This window comes from Chrysemys picta, chromosome 7, assembly GCF_011386835.1.
Source record: "Chrysemys picta bellii isolate R12L10 chromosome 7, ASM1138683v2, whole genome shotgun sequence".
NCBI lineage: Eukaryota > Metazoa > Chordata > Testudines > Emydidae > Chrysemys > Chrysemys picta.
Window position 1 is genome coordinate 114502804 of NC_088797.1, and position 17865 is coordinate 114520668.

A 17865-nucleotide genomic window follows, 5' to 3' on the forward strand; every position below is an offset into this window, starting at 1 on the left:
TGTTGCCACATGGCCTCATCTTGTGAGGTGCTGAGCATCTCCTGAGAGGACTGAGGGTCTTCAGCATCTGGCAGCATTGCACCCATAATAGCATATTGCTTTGCAGAAAGAGTTTTCAGCAGAATGCAATAAAAACAAAGACAAAAGAACTGGACAAGGGAGATTACCTTGGTAGAGCAAATCTGAAACTGTAGCCACGTTGCAGATCTGTTGTTGTATGACACCTAAGAGAAGCATGTGTCTGTGTATGTATTTATGGAACCTAGGCTATGACTGATATTTTGTCTTTGCAGCCCAGTGTGTTTCATGCTCGGCTGTATCCACATAATTGTTGCATTCCCCACCCCACCCCCTCGAGTATAAGATGAAAAATATTTTTTTTTCCCCTCCTGAAAATGTAGAGCTGCGAGATCAAATTATATCTGTTCAGGAGCAAAAGAAGACCTTGGCCATTGAACTGGAAAACCTGAGGCGCAAACTTGTAGAAGTAATTGAAGAAGTATGTATTGTAGCATGGAAGGCGAGACCATTAGTGTGCATTCAGTACCTTTTGTATGTAGTGTTGGTTGAAAACTGTCAGTTGTGAAGTTAATTGAATACTATCTAATCGGAGGGTTCACCAACCTTGTTGTACTATGGACGACTTCGTAAGAGACAGGTCCTTTCATTGACCACCTTAATGTATCCCCCAACTCCCAAATTATTTGATTTTGTGTGGATGTCCAGGAAGGGCTTTGTGGACCAAGGATTGTTATTCTCTGGTCTAAACCGTGGTGTTGTCTGCGTTGGATCTTGCCCTAATTTTTAGCCATCAGCAGTCACTCACCAATGTAACTAGACAGGCAAAGGGGCTGTTTTGAGCTGATGGCATATAGAACTAAACCAGTTTCAAACTGGGGTAAGCTATGTACTGATGCAAATCACAACTTATAATCATTTGTCCTGTCTGCCCTACACCTGCATTCAATATTCCAAGCAACAGCTCTTGGACAATAAACGGAGACATCCTCTCCCTCCACTTGTCTCCCCCCTCCCCCCCCCCAAATTGCATAACTAGCTTGCCTGTGTTAAAATTCAGTCAATAGTGGGTAAGTGAATAACTTTTTAATCTTTTACCTTGGAATCTGTCAGGATAAAGACAATGTAGAAGTACAGATATGTTGTATTTGCTGCTGTAATTGGTGTGTGTCATGAAAGTGGGCAATGCAATCTTCAAAAGACCAATTTGGTTCTGCAGTACTTCATAACGTTTGAAAACAATATTATCTCGAGGAGAGAAATATCAATGAGTCAGGTGGGGAACTCCCTTAAACCCCTTTGAAAATTACAATCTGAAGCCGAAAGTAAGCCCTCCAGTCAGAAATCAACTATTCAAAGTAAATCTGCATGTAAAATAAGATGCAATAATATATTATGTTGTTAATTAGATTCTCACTAATTTATTATTAATCTGTTTGTGTCTTATTTATACTCTTCTAGGTAAATAAAGTAAAGGAAGAAAAAACTGTTCTGACAGCAGAAGTTCATGAACAAAGGAAACTATTGGAAAAATGTAACCGAGGTGCGTGTTCTCAATATTGTTTTTTCACCATCTTCCTCCCTTGCTACTTTATCTCCAGATAATCTGCAGAGCTTTTTCTTAAATTGTGTTGTAATTTTATCTTCATAGTGACTGAAGTGACATTCGGGCCATGTTGTGCTAGGCACTGTGTAAACACGTAGGAGACAGTCCTTTCTCTAAAAAATCTCATTCTTTAAATAGTCAAGACAGGTGAAAGGTGTGAGCAATGGGGAACCAAGGCACAGAGAGGTTTAAGTGAATTTACCCAGGATTTCAGAGGGAGTCTGTGGCAGAGGTGGAAATTAAACCCAGATCGCCTGAGTCCCATTTTGTTGTCTTAACCACAAGGACCAACCTTCCTCTTAACTTAGGAACTTAATTTTAAATATCTACAATTCCTGATGCATTGCAAAGTTTTACATTCAAAACAGCACACACAAGGGCTACACCCATCAATATTCAAAGTGAGCGATCTTCCCCACTCATACACCATTTCCTGTTTGAAGTCTTCTCCAAATCATTCCCCCACAATCATTCTCCACCAACTCCCATGGGAAAACAGGTAGGTAGGTCCTGCAGCACCCCCCCCAAAATCTTCTGATTCAGGCTACTACACACAAAGGAGCACAGTGAGTTCCAAAGGCCACAGTCTTCTCACAGAATGTTCTTTGACCAGCTCTGTCCTTTTACACCGAAAGGGACTATTAATTTGAATCCATCAGCTGGCGAGTGTCACACTGACAGACAGATGTGGTCTCTCAAGTAGTGGGGATTCCAGACAATTTATGATGTCATAGGAAGATGTACACAGGATCAGCGTAGTCTGTCCCCTTCTACAGTGTTGTGAAATTCGGGATTCTGCTGTTGGCTTGAATATTTAGCAGGAAATGCTTGTATTTGTTGTTGTTTTGTGAATCCTACAGGCTGTTATTGAGCACAGGGAAAGAGTTTGCAGAAACATCAGTGGGCTTTCTGGAAGCTTTCATAGTTCATGTAAGAACAATAGAACGATGGAACAAATTGCTTAGGGAAGTCATGGAAGCTCCTTCGCTAGAGGTTTTCAAAAAAGAGGCTGGATAGCCATTTGTCTTGGTGGTTTAGACACAATAAATCCTGCATCTTGGCAGGGGTGTTAGACTAGATGACCCTTGTGTTCCCTTGTAACCCTGTGGTTCTGTGATTCTATGTATTTCCTCACTTTCACTTGCAATTCCATTGCTTGAGCATCAGAAAACGTGAAGGCAGCACTTTGAGGACTCTAGAGGTACGTCTACATGGCAAGCAGAAACACACAACAGCGAGTCTAAGAGCCCAGGCCTACAGACTTGGGCTTGTGGGACTCAAATTACGGTCCTAAAAATAGCTGTATAGACGTTCCAGTCCAAGCTTGAATGTCTAGACAGCTCTTTTTAATGCCGTAGCATGAGCCCCATATCCCTGAGTCTGTAGTCTTGGGCTCTGAGACTCGCTGTTGCAGGTTCCTGCTTGCCATGTGGAAGAACCCTAAAAGCATCATCAGCGTGATAGACTGTGCCAAGGAAGTGTCTGCTGGCATGGTGTGATGGATGAAAGCAGGGGCTCTTCTTAACACCTTCTACAATGTTTTGTTGAAATATCTTCATGTGCTTGAGCAGAAGGGCAATCCATCTGCCTAGATTCATAGATTCATAGATTCTAGGACTGGAAGGGACCTCGAGAGGTCATCGAGTCCAGTCCCCTGCCCGCATGGCAGGACCAAATACTGTCTAGACCGTCCCTGATAGACATTTATCTAACCTACTCTTAAATATCTCCAGAGATGGAGATTCCACAACCTCCCTAGGCAATTTATTCCAGTGTTTAACCACCCTGACAGTTAGGAACTTTTTTCTAATGTCCAACCTAGACCTCCCTTGCTGCAGTTTAAACCCATTGCTTCTGGTTCTATCCTTAGAGGCTAAGGTGAACAAGTTTTCTCCCTCCTCCTTATGACACCCTTTTAAATACCTGAAAAACTGCTATCATGTCCCCTCTCAGTCTTCTCTTTTCCAAACTAAACAAACCCAATTCTTTCAGCCTTCCTTCATAGGTCATGTTCTCAAGACCTTTAATCATTCTTGTTGCTCTTCTCTGGACCCTTTCCAATTTCTCCACATCTTTTTTAAAATGCGGTGCCCAGAACTGGACACAATACTCCAGCTGAGGCCTAACCAGAGCAGAGTAGAGCGGAAGAATGACTTCTCGTGTCTTGCTCACAACACACCTGTTAATACATCCCAGAATCATGTTTGCTTTTTTTGCAACAGCATCACACTGTTAACTCATATTTAGCTTGTGGTCCACTATAACCCCTAGATCCCTTTCTGCCGTACTCCTTCCTAGACAGTCTCTTCCCATTCTGTATGTGTGAAACTGATTTCTCCTTCCTAAGTGGAGAACTTTGCATTTGTCTTTGTTAAATCCTGTTTAACTCAGACCATTTCTCCAATTTGTCCAGATCATTTTGAATTATGACCCTGTCCTCCAAAGCAGTTGCAATCCCTCCCAGTTTGGTATCATCCGCAAACTTAATAAGCGTACTTTCTATGCCAATATCTAAGTCGTTGATGAAGATATTGAACAGCGCCGGTCCCAAAACAGACCCCTGCGGTACCCCACTCGTTATGCCTTTCCAGCAGGATTGGGAACCATTAATAACAACTCTCTGAGTACGGTTATCCAGCCAGTTTTGCACCCACCTTATAGTAGCCCCATCTAAATTGTATCTGCCTAGTTTATCGATAAGAATATCATGCGAGACCGTATCAAATGCCTTACTAAAGTCTAGGTATACCACATCCACATCTTCACCCTTATCCACAAGGCTCGTTATCCTATCAAAGAAAGCTATCAGATTGGTTTGACATGATTTGTTCTTCACAAATCCATGCTGGCTGTTCCCTATCACCTTACCACCTTCCAAGTGTTTGCAGATCCAACGGAGTAGGCTAATACCAGACCAGTGTCTAGTATAGCAATATATTTCAGTTATTTGAGTGGTGATGTACATAGTAGAAATGCCCTACCACCTAGAAGATAGGATACATAGGCAGACAAAATTACTTGACCATACACTGATCCCTCTGTCCTTTGTGTGAGCTAGCAGAGCGCTGGAGATTACTGATTTGCTAGTTCTCATACGCTCTATTCCTGTTAGCTCTTGTATACCATGCAGCTCTGTTGCAGAGTTCTGTAGCTGTAGAAGGAATAAATTATTCTGGCCAGGATTGGTGAATTATCGTAAATTTTTTCTAATTGTTTTGTTCAAGAATTTTCTTTTTTAAATGTAATTTGAGAATCAGTTGGATTTTAGCAGCCTATAATCCATGTCACAAAGTACCACTGACAGTGCTTTGCTTTAGACATAGTTAAGCTTGTCTCCAAAGAGGCAGGGGATTTACCGAGGGTGGTGTTTGAAATAGTATGTCATTACTCTGAAAACCAGTCCTTAGTCAGTTAGAGCTGAAGTGCATTGAGAGAGCAATGTGTGCAAGTAGTCATTAAGAGACTTTTTTTAAGGGTTTATTGATATTACTCACAGGTCAGGATTGAGGTGTATGGGCAGAACAATATGAGGAAGTTTGCACAATGCCTGGCCTCACTATGGCTATTTTTTTAGCCAGCAATATCAGTCTCACTTGCATAACCATTGTTTTAATACGTTACACTCAATAGTACTGATATTACCTTCTTGTTGCAATCTCATTGGTCTCTGATGTAAAGAGACCCCTTGATACAGAGCCACTAATCTCTGGTAGCCAAATGTGAGTTTCCTGGAAATGCGTGCTGCTTTACAAAATATGCAACCATCTTTTATGGATTGAGTATTACGCGTATAGGGCTAGATGGTGGAGCATGCTGACACAGGGGAATAGGCCCCCATTTACATCCTTGTGCTTGTTACAGGGTTACTTGAGTCCAGGTATGACAGAGTAAGTACTATTGTGCACTTGCTTATTCCTTCCTGTAATACGTGGGTGGGGGAATGGGCAGAGCCTCATCTTATCCCTTGCTCACTGGTATGCAACAACACTGAAATAACAATCTTTATCTAGAAATATTGCAACATCGTTACCAGAGAAAAAGAGGAAGAGGTAGGAGAGTGGAGAGAATCAAAACATGGGCTGATTTTTTTTCTGAGCTTAACAGCCTCATGGAAAATAGGAATGAAATTTAAGCCAGAGACCTTTCATGGATTTGGTTTTAACTAGCCACAGTGGTGGGTGCCATTATTAAAAGTCTAGATGGATGGATAAAGGTGTTGGGGGAATAGCATACTTAGTAGGTCTTAATACATTAATAAGTATTGTTGGAAATTTTATGGGAGGAAAAGTTAATTTAGAGAATTTGATATGGTATATAGTCAACTTCGCACCGTGTACTGCCAGCCTTACAGGACATGAGAAAAATAATAGAAATAATGTCCTTTTTTTATGTTTATATAACAAGAAATATCCCAAAGTACTTTCCAAACATTACAAACTTGGGATGTGTATGTACACATGGGGAGCATGTGCACCCGTGTACACACACAGACGTACATAAATTATAAGTAAATTGTATGTATCATTTCACCCACCATTGAAAGGTAGCCATCTCTGGGTGGCGTTTAACTACGTAGCAGTCCATAGCAACACTACACAACAGTTTAGGACCAGAAGGAAATAATGCAGTATCTAATAGTTCAGTGATTACGCATATAAAGAGGAAGTCTAGGGAAGAAAAGGAGGGCAAAACAAAATCAGAATAGTATAGGTGGTTGGAAATGAATGTAGAAATATGGACATATAGAACTACACATTTTTATATTCTTTGTAAGGAATCAAAATATATTGAGCAATGTTGTCCCTTGGCCTGATAAAACAAACTGTATCTTTGTTAATTTCTTTGCTAGCTCGTTTTTATTCAGCTTTGTCTGTTTTTGTTTTTGTTTTTTAAATAGTGTCTGTACTGGCAGTGGGAGAATATGAAGAACTCCAGGAAAACTTTGAGTTGGAAAAGAATTTACGGAAGAAAGCGGAGTCATTTGCACAAGAGGTAGGTAGATCAACAGAAATCCTGCAGATGAAGGAATTCCATAAAATATGGGTCTTGTAAAATACAAAGAGGTGAGAACAGGTTTTGATGGTTTTATGGCTAAAGCAGACTGGAACCCAGACCTCTTACAGACCATTTCTATGGCCTTGAGCAAGTCACTTAACCTTTGTCCATCAGTTTCCCCGCCTGTAAAATTGGTCTAACAATACCTACTTCACAGGTATGTTTAAGGAATAATTCTAGACACTTTAGGATCATTACTTGGTAAGTGCCTTAGAAGTGCAAACTATAATACATTTATATTAATAAATTAAATTGGTAAAATGTAACATTTCCCTCTATTTCATTTTTTAATTTTGCTATTAAATTTGAGATGGCTCAGACAGTCATAACATGAGAATTTATATTCCCAGAATATCGGCTTAATGTTGCAAGGATGACTTTCTTTTTTCACTCTGGTTTGGAGTGGAATACTTTTTACTCGCAAAATATATGAACCCAGCCAAAGAAATATGACACAGCACAATATTCAGATATATGCAAATATGTCTGCAGTTTGGAATATGTTTTCAGTGAAGACCCAGTGTTGGTGAAGATTTCAAACAATCATCTCTGCAGGGGAGAGGCATAAATAGATTGTGAAAATACAAAGAAGAAAATGAGCTTTGAGAGAACATTATGAAATGTCTGTGATAACTGTCCCAATACCCTCTTGGTCAGTGGGTTTCAACCTGTGGTTGGACGGCCCCTCGGGGTCTGCAGACTCTAATATTTCCAAAAGGATCCACACCTCCATTTGAAATTTTTTAGGGGTCTGCAAATGAAAAAAGGTTGAAAACTACTGTTCTAGGTGGCAGTATTGTTCACCATGAGAATTCTGATAAACTCTAGCGCAATCTTGCCAATCCCAAGCACTGAAAAGTCGTGAGATTGGCTTAAAACTCATGCAGTTTAAAAAAATAATGTTCTTCTTTGCGTCCTGGTTTTTGAGCTTTAGGGTACACATGGGTTATGTTATCAAGCATTTTCTCCATAACTATGTAGGCTAGAAAACTGTTTTTTTTAATAGAAGCTGAGATTCTCAAATAATCATGTGACTCTGGAACCCAGGGTTTTAAGGAGAACACCAAATATTGCAAGACTCATAGTAAAATAAGAGCTGGCAAAACAGCAGTGTTGTGAACGGTAGAAGTATGTTAGGTCTGATTTGAAATGTCCATTCAATTTTGAACCCCTGGGTGCAGGCAGGCAAATAGAATGTGCTTTCCTGGGCACTAAATTTCTTTTGGGCAACTGGCTGGCTTTTTATTTTCTTTTAACCAAGTCTTTCAAGAAATCTCTGCTTGATAACTCCTGCGCATCTAACTACACCCACTAGGCTAGTGATCATATTGTGTGGTAAGGGCATTTTTTGACTGGGAGATTACGGAAGCGAATGGATGTGTTTATTGGATGCAGTGTTTGCCAGCTGCACCTTTGTCTTGGTCTGAATATTCATAATGCTTCATAGATGAAGAGAGTCATAGAAAAAGTTGTTTCTTCAAAAAAAACACCTCCAAACCCCCCAGGCTTTGTTGATCTGAGAGCCCTAGGTAGGCTATGAATGAACTTTAAAGAACTGGGAACTCTTTAGGGGAAGAAAACACTGTGAGTATAGCCCAAAACCACACAGTGCTATGCTTTGTCGTTCTGCTGCTGGTCATTGGGCCATATACAGAGGTTGATGAGCCTGCTACGGCCTTGGCAAGCTCAGTCGGTGTAGGCACATGCTTTTAGAACGAGAGGTACCAGGTTCAGTCTCCCATCCCAACAGCTCAGAAGCCAAGAGAAGGTCTCTGCTGACAGCATGACGCTTATAAGGCTTTCCAGCTCCAAAACTAGTGTGCATTGCTGCTGCACGCACAGCAAATCACTGCTTCTAGTTCCTGTTCAGCTTTGTATTTGAACAATTGGCCCAGCTATTCATTAGTACAGATATTCAAGGAGAAAGATAAGAGTTTCAAAGACAAGAGTGTATAGGACCAGACATTAAAGGGTAGTTAGGTATTTTAAGACACAGATGGGTGTCTAGTGGGATTTTCCAAAGCATCTAGGCATTTAACTCCCAATGATTTCAAAACTGTAACAATTGACTTCAGTTTAGGATCTGTCCCATTGACTTCAATGGGACTGCTTCTCTGAATCAGCAGCACTCATGTATTTAAGGCTTTGCAGGATTGGACCATCTAGATTGAAATGAATGACCTATGGTTCCTTTGAAAACTGTATCAAAAAAAGACTACTGGAGGCAACAGAAATAGAGTAAGAATAAGTCGAAGGAGGCCAGCATTTGCCAGAGAAGATTCCAGTGTTTATTTGTCTGGAGGTGGTTGGTCTGGTTTTGGTTTTGGTTTTTTTCTCCCCCCCATATATTTATAAATAAAATCGTCAAATACAGGCATCTGCCATCTTCTGATACACATCACAATCATCTCAACAAGCACACTGCCCCTTTTGCATTCCTATGCATCATATCCACACTGAAAATAGAAAAGTGAGAACAGGATGACCGTGAACCACTCTAAAAAGAAAAGCCTTCATTAGACAGCTGGCAGGTTATCAAGTGTCATTGGCTATACATTTTTTTTTTTCCAGAGAATTACAACCTGTTGCCAAGCACAATCCTAATGAATATGTCAACAAGAACAATAACATGCTGAGCTAGATCTGCAACACATCATTCTCCAGGAAAGATGTCTTACGCTGTTACTCTATTTTAAAAATATATATAAATAAAATTCTGCTCCCAATAATCCCAGAAACTGTGGAACAATGTTTCAACTACTTAAACTAGTAAAGAAATAGTAACAGTAAGGACTTGTCTACATGGAGACTTTGTGCGCAGCAAGTTGGGGTGTGAATCTATAACGCTCTACCTTGCCATGTGCTAACTGGCCATGTGGACCCTGCTACTGTGCAGTAAACGTTCCAGGGTGTACTTTAGCTTTACTGCTCTTTTGAAATGGAAAGCACCCTGGCTTGCCGTGCACTGAGGCCCAAATTTTTAAAGGTATTTAGTAGGGTTGTCAAGCGATTAAAAAAATTAATTGTGATTAATCACACTGTTAATAATAGAATACCACTTATTTAAGTATTTTGGGATGTTTTCTACATTTTCAAATATTGATTTCAATTATAACACAGAATACAAAGTGTACAGTGCTCACTTTATTTTTGATTACAAATATTTGCACTGTAAAAAACAAAAGAAATTGTATTTTTCAGTTCACCTAGTACAAGTATGGTAGTGCAACCTCTTTATCATGAAAGTTGAACTTACAAATGTAGAATTATGTGCAAAAATAACTGCATTCAAAAATAAAACAATGTAAAACTTTAGAGCCTAAAAGTCCACTCAGTCCTATTTCTTGTTCAGCCAATCACTCGGACAAACAAGTTTGTTTATATTTGCAGGAGTGTTGCCTGCTTCTTGTTCGCTATGTCACCTGAAAGTGAGAACTGGTGTTCTCAGTGCACTGTTGTAGCCAGCATCACAAGATATTTACATGCCAGATGCGCTGAAGATTCATATGTCCCTTCATGCTTCAGCCTCTGTTCCAGAGGGCATGCGTCCATGCAGATGACTGGTTCCGCTCTATAACAATCCAAAGCAGTGCGGACTGACGCATGTTCATTTTCATCATCTGAATCAGATGCCACCAGCAGAAGGTTGATTTTCTTTTTTGATAGTTTGGGTTTTGTAGTTTCTGCATCAGAGTGTTGATCTTTTAAGACTTCTGAAAGCATGCTCCACACCTCATCCCTCTCGGATTTTGGAAGGCACTTCAGATTCTTAAACCTTGGATCGAGTGCTGTATTTATCCTTAGAAATCTCACATTGGTACCCTCTTTGCATTTTGTCAAATCTGCAGCGAAAGTGTTCTTAAAATGAACATGTGCTGAGTCATCATCCAAGACTACTATAACATGAAATATATGGCAGAATGCAGGTAAAATAGAGCCAGAGACATACAATTTCCCCCCCAGGAGTTCAGTCACAAATTTAATTAACGGATTATTTTTTTAACAAGCGTGATCAGCATGAAAGCATGTCCTCTGGAATGATGGTCGACAAATGAAGGGGCATACGAATGTTTAGCATATCTGGCATGTAAATACCTTGCAATGCCAGCTACAAAAGTCCCATGCAAACACCTGTTCTTACTTTCAGGTGACATTGTGAACAAGAAGCGGGCAGCATTATCTCCTGTAAATGTAAACAAACTTCTTTGTCTGAACGAGAAGTAGGACTGAGTGGACTTGTATGCTCTAAAGTTTTGCATTGTTTTGGTTTTGAGTGCAGTTATGTAATAAAAAAAAATCTACATTTGTAAGTTGCACTTTCACAATAAAGAGATTGCACTACAGTACTTGTATGAGGTGAGTTGAAAAATACTGTTTCAATTGGTATTCTATTGTTTAACAATGCGATTAAAATGGCAATTAATCACGATTAATTTTTTGAGTTAATCGTGTGAGTTAATTGCATTTAATCGACAGCCCTAGTATTTAGGCATTACTGCGCTCACTGTTGCAAGGCCTACCTGGCTTGAAAGTCTAAATCTCATTTTCAAAAGGATTTAGGTAGCTAGGAGCCCAAATCCCATTGACAGTCCGGACCTATGTCTCTGTGTGGACAAGCCCATAGTCTTGAACCTCTGCGCAGAGTTATGTTTCAGTCAGGTACAGTTCAGTTGCTAAACCCTTAATTATTAGATTAATGCGTTTGTAACCAAAGCAGATTTAGATGTATGTGATATAGAAGAGAGTGCTTGTACATGAACCAATACCAACTAGAGTAAATCTAGCAGCCTCCTGCAAATGACAGGAATGACCAGTCAAAAGAGAAATAAAAATCATCCACTGAACAGAACAAAAATCATTCTTTCTTATATGGCCCTCAGCACACACCCTTCCCACCACAAAAGCCTAGGGAAAGAGATGGTCTTTGAAGCATGCCCTTAGGGTCTATTTGGACCAAGAAGGGGAGAATTTTCCAAAGTCCTGAGGCACTTGAACAACATCTTGCTAGCAGACTCTCTTCTTTTAAAATCAAGGGACATGGAGCTTGAATGCTTCCACTGGTCACAACTGTGGAAGTATGGCAAGGTGAGATGGGCAGTCTCAGGTAGGAGTCTCTCTGGCCATTTATGGCCAGTTGAAGTCAATGGGAATCTTTCCATTGGGTTATTTTATTATTTTTTTTAAGAGTTTTGAATCAGGGCCTAATAATATTTTATAGATCAAAAACCATACCTGAAACTCCACTTCAGTGTATTCAAAACAAAAGCAGTTACAGATGTGGAAACTGAGTGAATTATTGTCTCTCTCTCTATAATAAAAATATTTACTTCTAAATGTCTTGCTCTATATACTTTGTTCTTAGGATAGTTTAACTTACTACAGGTAAATGGCAGCAATTTTTCTCCTCCTTTAAGTCTCCTGGGACTATACAATTGCTGCTGTTTTATTACCATTTCCCCCCATGTTTGCCTGTGATTATGTCCATATAATTTTTGTATCCTGAAAACCAACATATAGGATTACTAAGGATCACCTTTCATACCCTACATTTTGCTAAGTCTTTTGCACTTCTTACCACTGCTTTAGCTTTCCCTTCTGAAGTGCAGCATAGTTATTTACTTCTGAATACTGGATGATGCAGAGATTGTTGTCTCTGTCAGAGATAAGCCATTTGTATCTACAGAGCTAGGATATTTGTCAAAATGTACAGGGACACTGTCTGGTATTATGGACCCAGAATTTTAAACTGAATGAAAAAAGGCAAAACAAAAGTACCTACGGAACTTGAAATATTTTCATATATGAAAAAATTATATGTAAGCTATGTTTTAGTATAGATTCAAATTTTGCCCTGCAAAGTTGTTACCCAAACATTGCAGTGTTGTGCCAGTGCACCGGAAAATAAAAGTGAAATTGACTGTAGAAACTGGCATAAAAGTGTAAGTAATTACTTTTTTTACTTTACTGAATTCTGACAATGAAGAAAGACTAAGCAAAGAAAACAAGTGGCAAAAAGTAATGTATATGTATAAATTCTTTTCGCTCTTAAAAGGGGGACTATCATCTTAAAATCACTCCTTTATTAATTTTTAATCTGTTGTTACAAATAACACCTCAGATTATTTTGTTTTTTTCAGTTTGATTTACGTTATGCATTTGACAGCATAACCCACTGGTCAGTGTGTGTTGCATCTCCTCCTTTGTGACCAACCCATAGAGCAGTGTTTCTCAAACTGGAGTCGCCGCTTGTGTAGGAAAAGCCCCTGGCGGGCTGGGCCGGTTTGTTTACCTGCTGCGTCCACAGGTCTGGCTGATGGCGGCTCCCACTGGCCGCGGTTCGCTGATCTGGGCCAATGGGAGCTGCTGGAAGCGGCGCGGGCTGAGGGACGTACTGGCTGCCGCTTCCAGCAGCTCCCATTGGCCTTCAGTGATGAACCGCGGCCAGTGGGAGCCGCGATTGGCCGGACCTGCAGACGCGGCAGGTAAACAAACCGGCCCGGCCTGCCAAGGGCTTTCCCTACACAAGCAGCGACACCAGTTTCAGAAACACTGCCATAGAGGATGTGGGTCTGTCACAGCTCTCATGTGGCGAGCCTGACTCTTTAGCTCAAGTGCTATACTTAAGCTTTTCAGCACTAGAGGTCCCTTGTTTAATCCCTGGTGTGCAAGCCAAGATAGCAGCAATTAGTATGAAGTTCATTTTACTGTTTCCCCTGTATATTCAGTTTCCCCAATTGTTAGTTTTGGTCTTTCATGAGCAGCAGGGGAGAGAAAAACATGTTAAAATATTGGAAAACATGATTATAAAATCAGCATTTTTAGAGGGACTCAGGGACAGGAGTATTTGAAACTACTTTTAATAATTTTGACATCAATTTCTAGCTGGTATCCCTTTAATAATCTGAGGTGGTGCTAAATGCACAGACCAGGACCCTGCAGTCACATCCATGTAAGCAGATCCTTGCAATCATGTGAAGCTAAGTGGGGCTTCATGTGGACACAAGAATCCATTCAGCTGACTGCAGGATTGGGGTCGTAGAAGAAATGTGTTTAACAAAATATGATTTTTAACCCATTGGTTGGATATGATTTTGTAATGATTGCATTATGTTAGCTCTGGCATTTCGGGAAGAGGCCGAGTGGGGGTGGGGCTTTAGGGGAAGAGCCGAGCAGGAGCGGGGTCTAGGGGCAGAGTGCGGGCAGGGCCTTGGGGGGAAGAGGCCGAGTGGGGGTGGGGTGAAGCGGCAGGCGGGGTGAAGCGACCGGTGGGGCCTCGGGGCACAGCACGGGGCAGGGCCCCAGTTCGGGTGCTGGGGCCCACAAAAGATTAATCTGACCCTGTGGGTGTTGAGGGCCCCCTATTTTTTTCGGTGGCCCCAGAGCACCTACGGAGTCAGCGCCTATGCCAGAAATATCTTTTGGGATGTCTTGAAGCGCTCTGATGTCTTATTTTGTCAGTCAGGTGGGTTTTTTCTTTATAACTGTAGAATATGTGATAAAAATTTTGCTAAATGGAGTAGAACTTGCTTTGAGTATATCAGGAACATACAGGCCAGTGGAGCGAGTGTTCATTGTGATGAACAGTATTTGGAGTGAGTGTAGATGCTGTCAAAGCCATTCTTTTGCTCAAAGTTAACGTTAACCACAGAGCTTCATGATAAATTTATTCAGAACTCTGTTACTGGAAATAAGCCACCACTCTGAGTAATATGCATGTGTCACTGTTGAGTAATGACCTGGCAATAGTAATGCCAGCACATACGCTTTATCATAGTGCACTTCTGTCTTTTGTATGACTATTTTGTGAGCCAAGAAATATTGTCCTGGCTTTTTATTTTGACAATAGAGGCCCTTTACCTAGAGGGTGGGTGGGTCCGTCTGTCTGTCTATCTAATCTAGATTGAACACCTGCAGCACCTCTTAATTTCAGTGGGAGCTATTCATGTCCAGTAGGTGCAGGACAGGGCCCGCCCATTCAAATCAAACCCTTCCCTGCATGGTTATGCATCTCCCAGGTGACACTCTGAGGGTACCATTACTACTGAGATAGCAGGAGTCAGGAAACCGTGCAGACAGCTGGAATAGGGTGCATTTATGTGTGATGCTCCTTGTGCCCCTTGTCTTTGCTATAAGTGATGAGGATCTGCCACTGAAGTGCAGGCAGTTGGGAGGGGAATATGTGTGCTAGGTGCAGGTGAGAGAGAGAGAGAGAGCGCGAGCGCACACACACATAAGAATGAGAACACTTGAAAATCCAAGCTTTTGATTAAAAAAAAAATCCAGTGCAGCTTTAATTATAGTCGTTCTGCTAGCACCACCATAATATGTATTTAATTAATCAAAAATGATGTAACTTCAAACATTAGAATTCATTCTCTTTAGAGGTTCTAAAGAAACTGAGTAAATATTGTCAGCTGTGGTGAGGAAGGGGGGAGAAAGGAAAAGGGTTTAAAGTGAGTCATCCTTTGTAAAAGCTACAAGAATCTGAATAAAAGAACTAAATAAATGGTGGGGGGGGGGGGGCGCGAGGGAAAGGAGGGGGGATGGATGAGGGAATAGAAAATCTGTATCCACCTGAATAAGCCAGGGCTGTTAACCTAGGGATCTTGGCAAGCATAATCAAAATGCTAGTGTCATGTTTTAAGAGACATTTTAAGATTCATCAGTTTTTTTGTGAAATGCTATACAAGAAAACAAAGGCACGTAGAGGGGATCTTGAAGGCCACAGCAATAATGTAGAGGCTAGACCTGAAAAGCAATATTCCACAAAGGAAAGAAAACTGTGTTAGGTACCATAAACACAAATGAAAAGGAAGATATGACAGTGCTGGAAAGCGGGAGGGGTGTAGGAAGGATAAGGATCTTGTTGCTACAATCGCATATACTTAATAAAATATTTAATGTAAAAGATGTATTAAGCATGTATCTTGCCTTGCAATGATACTTGTAAAGTACTTGTAGACACTTTGTTAGCATCTCTCATTGGCTCCTATGCAATACCTGCACCTGAAATTATTTTTGAAACCTTGCTGAAAGAAACAGGCTTCTGTAAATGTTTACGGTGAACAGCAGAATGGTTTGGATTATATATTTTTATATTTTAAGAGGCCAACCTAGGCTTTACCCAGAGGTAAATTCACATTTTATAGTCCCCTTTTTAATATAGGTTTTAAAAAACCCTGTATCATGCCTTGCCTGCAGCTTGCTTTAATTTTCCTCTCAATCCCTGACCATTACAGATGCATTTTAAAAGTGTGTATATACAGTACAATGTGTCTGTATGTATACATCAACTGTACAGTACAGTGTCTGTATTTAACTTTGTTACCTTCAGGATGCCCCTTCTCATTATGGGGCCCTGTGAAAGTGCTTGGTTGGCACGTTATTTAATCCAGGATTGAACTTTCCTATATAAAAAGGACAGATGCTGTTATTATTTTTGTGACTCTTAAGAAGGACTGTCATAATTGCTACAAAGGATGATGACCTGTGCCCCTCATGAGATTGCATGCAATTGAGTCAGAGATCTGAGTGTGTTGAGCTGCACAAGAACTCTTGTTTAGAGCCATTAATAGCATTTGAGTCATTTATAATGACCATGTGGCATGTCTGCAAGTGGATACCGCAAGACCTGTGCTCCTGGAAAGACTTTTCTGTTATGCGTACCTGCATCTATGTATTACCAAGGACAGTTTAACAAAAGCTGCTATGTAATAATTAGGCTTGGCAGAATCAAACTTTAATTTTTGATGGATAATATCTGTTTATTTTTAAGCATTTTTTTTATTTAAATATTCACCATTGCAGGGAATAATGGGGGGAGTCAGACAAGAATTATTTAATGACAGTAGATGTTGAGATTCAAAAAGTCAAAGCTTTGTAACTGTTAAAACACCAATTGTCAACATCTCATGTCAAACTATAGAAAGTAAATATCCTTACATCAAACTTTTAATAATTTTTCCAGCAGCATTTTTCTTTGTCTGCAAATTTTGGTTATCTACTGAGGAAATATTTGTATGTGTATATGACAAAATCGACATTTACCCGATAAGGTAATCCTACCAAGCCTAGTAACAATAATTAATTCACTGCCTAGCTGGTTGAACTGAAAATAATTGAAACAGAGGAGGGAGATGTTTAGGTCTTAGACCCTGGGCTTGAATCTTGCCACCTTTAGAGCATGATACAAGTCTAATCTCTCTCATCAAGCTTTCATCTAAGAACAAAGTTGTGAAATCGCCACAGCTGTGTGCGCTAGGAAGTGTACCACCTAGATCTAAGTCCTCTGAAGTCAGCCATTTAATCTGTTGGGAAGAGGGTTAAGAGATTTGCTCCTCTTCCAGGAAGCATCTGATCTGTTTCTAAATGGATTCAGTGGCATCCGAATACAACAAGGCTGGGTGCTTTAGGAATATATAGAATAATATAATCCATTCTATATGATGCTAAAACGGGAAAATGTTAACTGGAGAACATAAATAAGTAGCAGTAAGAGATTCTCTTTTTTGGGACTTGTGGGCGCTGATGCATTATCCTATAGATGTAAGATAATTGGTATGACTTGGTGATGAATTTCTCATACTGAGAAGACTGTAAGGATGTGTAATGGAGCACGCACCTCCAAGTGACCAGGAGTGGTACCACAGTCCTTTTCTCGCCCCTCATGTCCCTTGCAGGCTGCCAGCCAACCTTTTGAGGTCTTCAGTAGCTTGGCCCTCTGCCCAAGTCGCAATGTCTGAGTGAACCCCTTCTGCTGGGGTATTAAAGAGTCCAATACATAAATAAACCATCTCTCTGCCCTTGCTAGGGTCTTCAGCCCCAGTTTGGGGACCTTTAAATGCAGCCCCTTGTTCGGAATATCAAATAAGCCCTGTCCCCTTCTTGAGGTCTACACCACTTTACCTATGGTAGCTAGGGAAAGTCAGGCTGGCCTAGTATTCCAGGTTCCAACCCAGGGACTGTATACACAGTAGCTCACATGCTGCTCAACTTCAGTCCTTCATTGCTATTTCCTAGGGCCTCTTCCTACTGGGACCCTTTATCCCCAGCCCTATCTCAGGGCCACCATTCTCAGGTCCTTCTCTCCCAGCTAGGTAAGCTTAGCCAGCCATAAATTCTGACTATCAGGCTCCTTTGGCCAGAGAGGAGCACCCTTCTTCACTCCACTGGTCCCAGCCAAGAGT

At 40.7% G+C, this 17865-nt stretch overlaps 1 protein-coding gene across 1 annotated transcript in view; it reads left to right on the top strand.

Annotated features, from left to right (window-relative positions):
- Window positions 1-17865, top strand: part of SHTN1 (shootin 1) — a 99404-nt gene that overhangs the window by 35700 nt on the left and 45839 nt on the right. The window contains exons 6-8 of the mRNA XM_005310351.5: window positions 402-499; window positions 1480-1561; window positions 6522-6616. Coding sequence (XP_005310408.2) covers window positions 402-499; window positions 1480-1561; window positions 6522-6616 — 275 coding nt within the window. The remainder of the gene's footprint in view (window positions 1-401; window positions 500-1479; window positions 1562-6521; window positions 6617-17865) is intronic.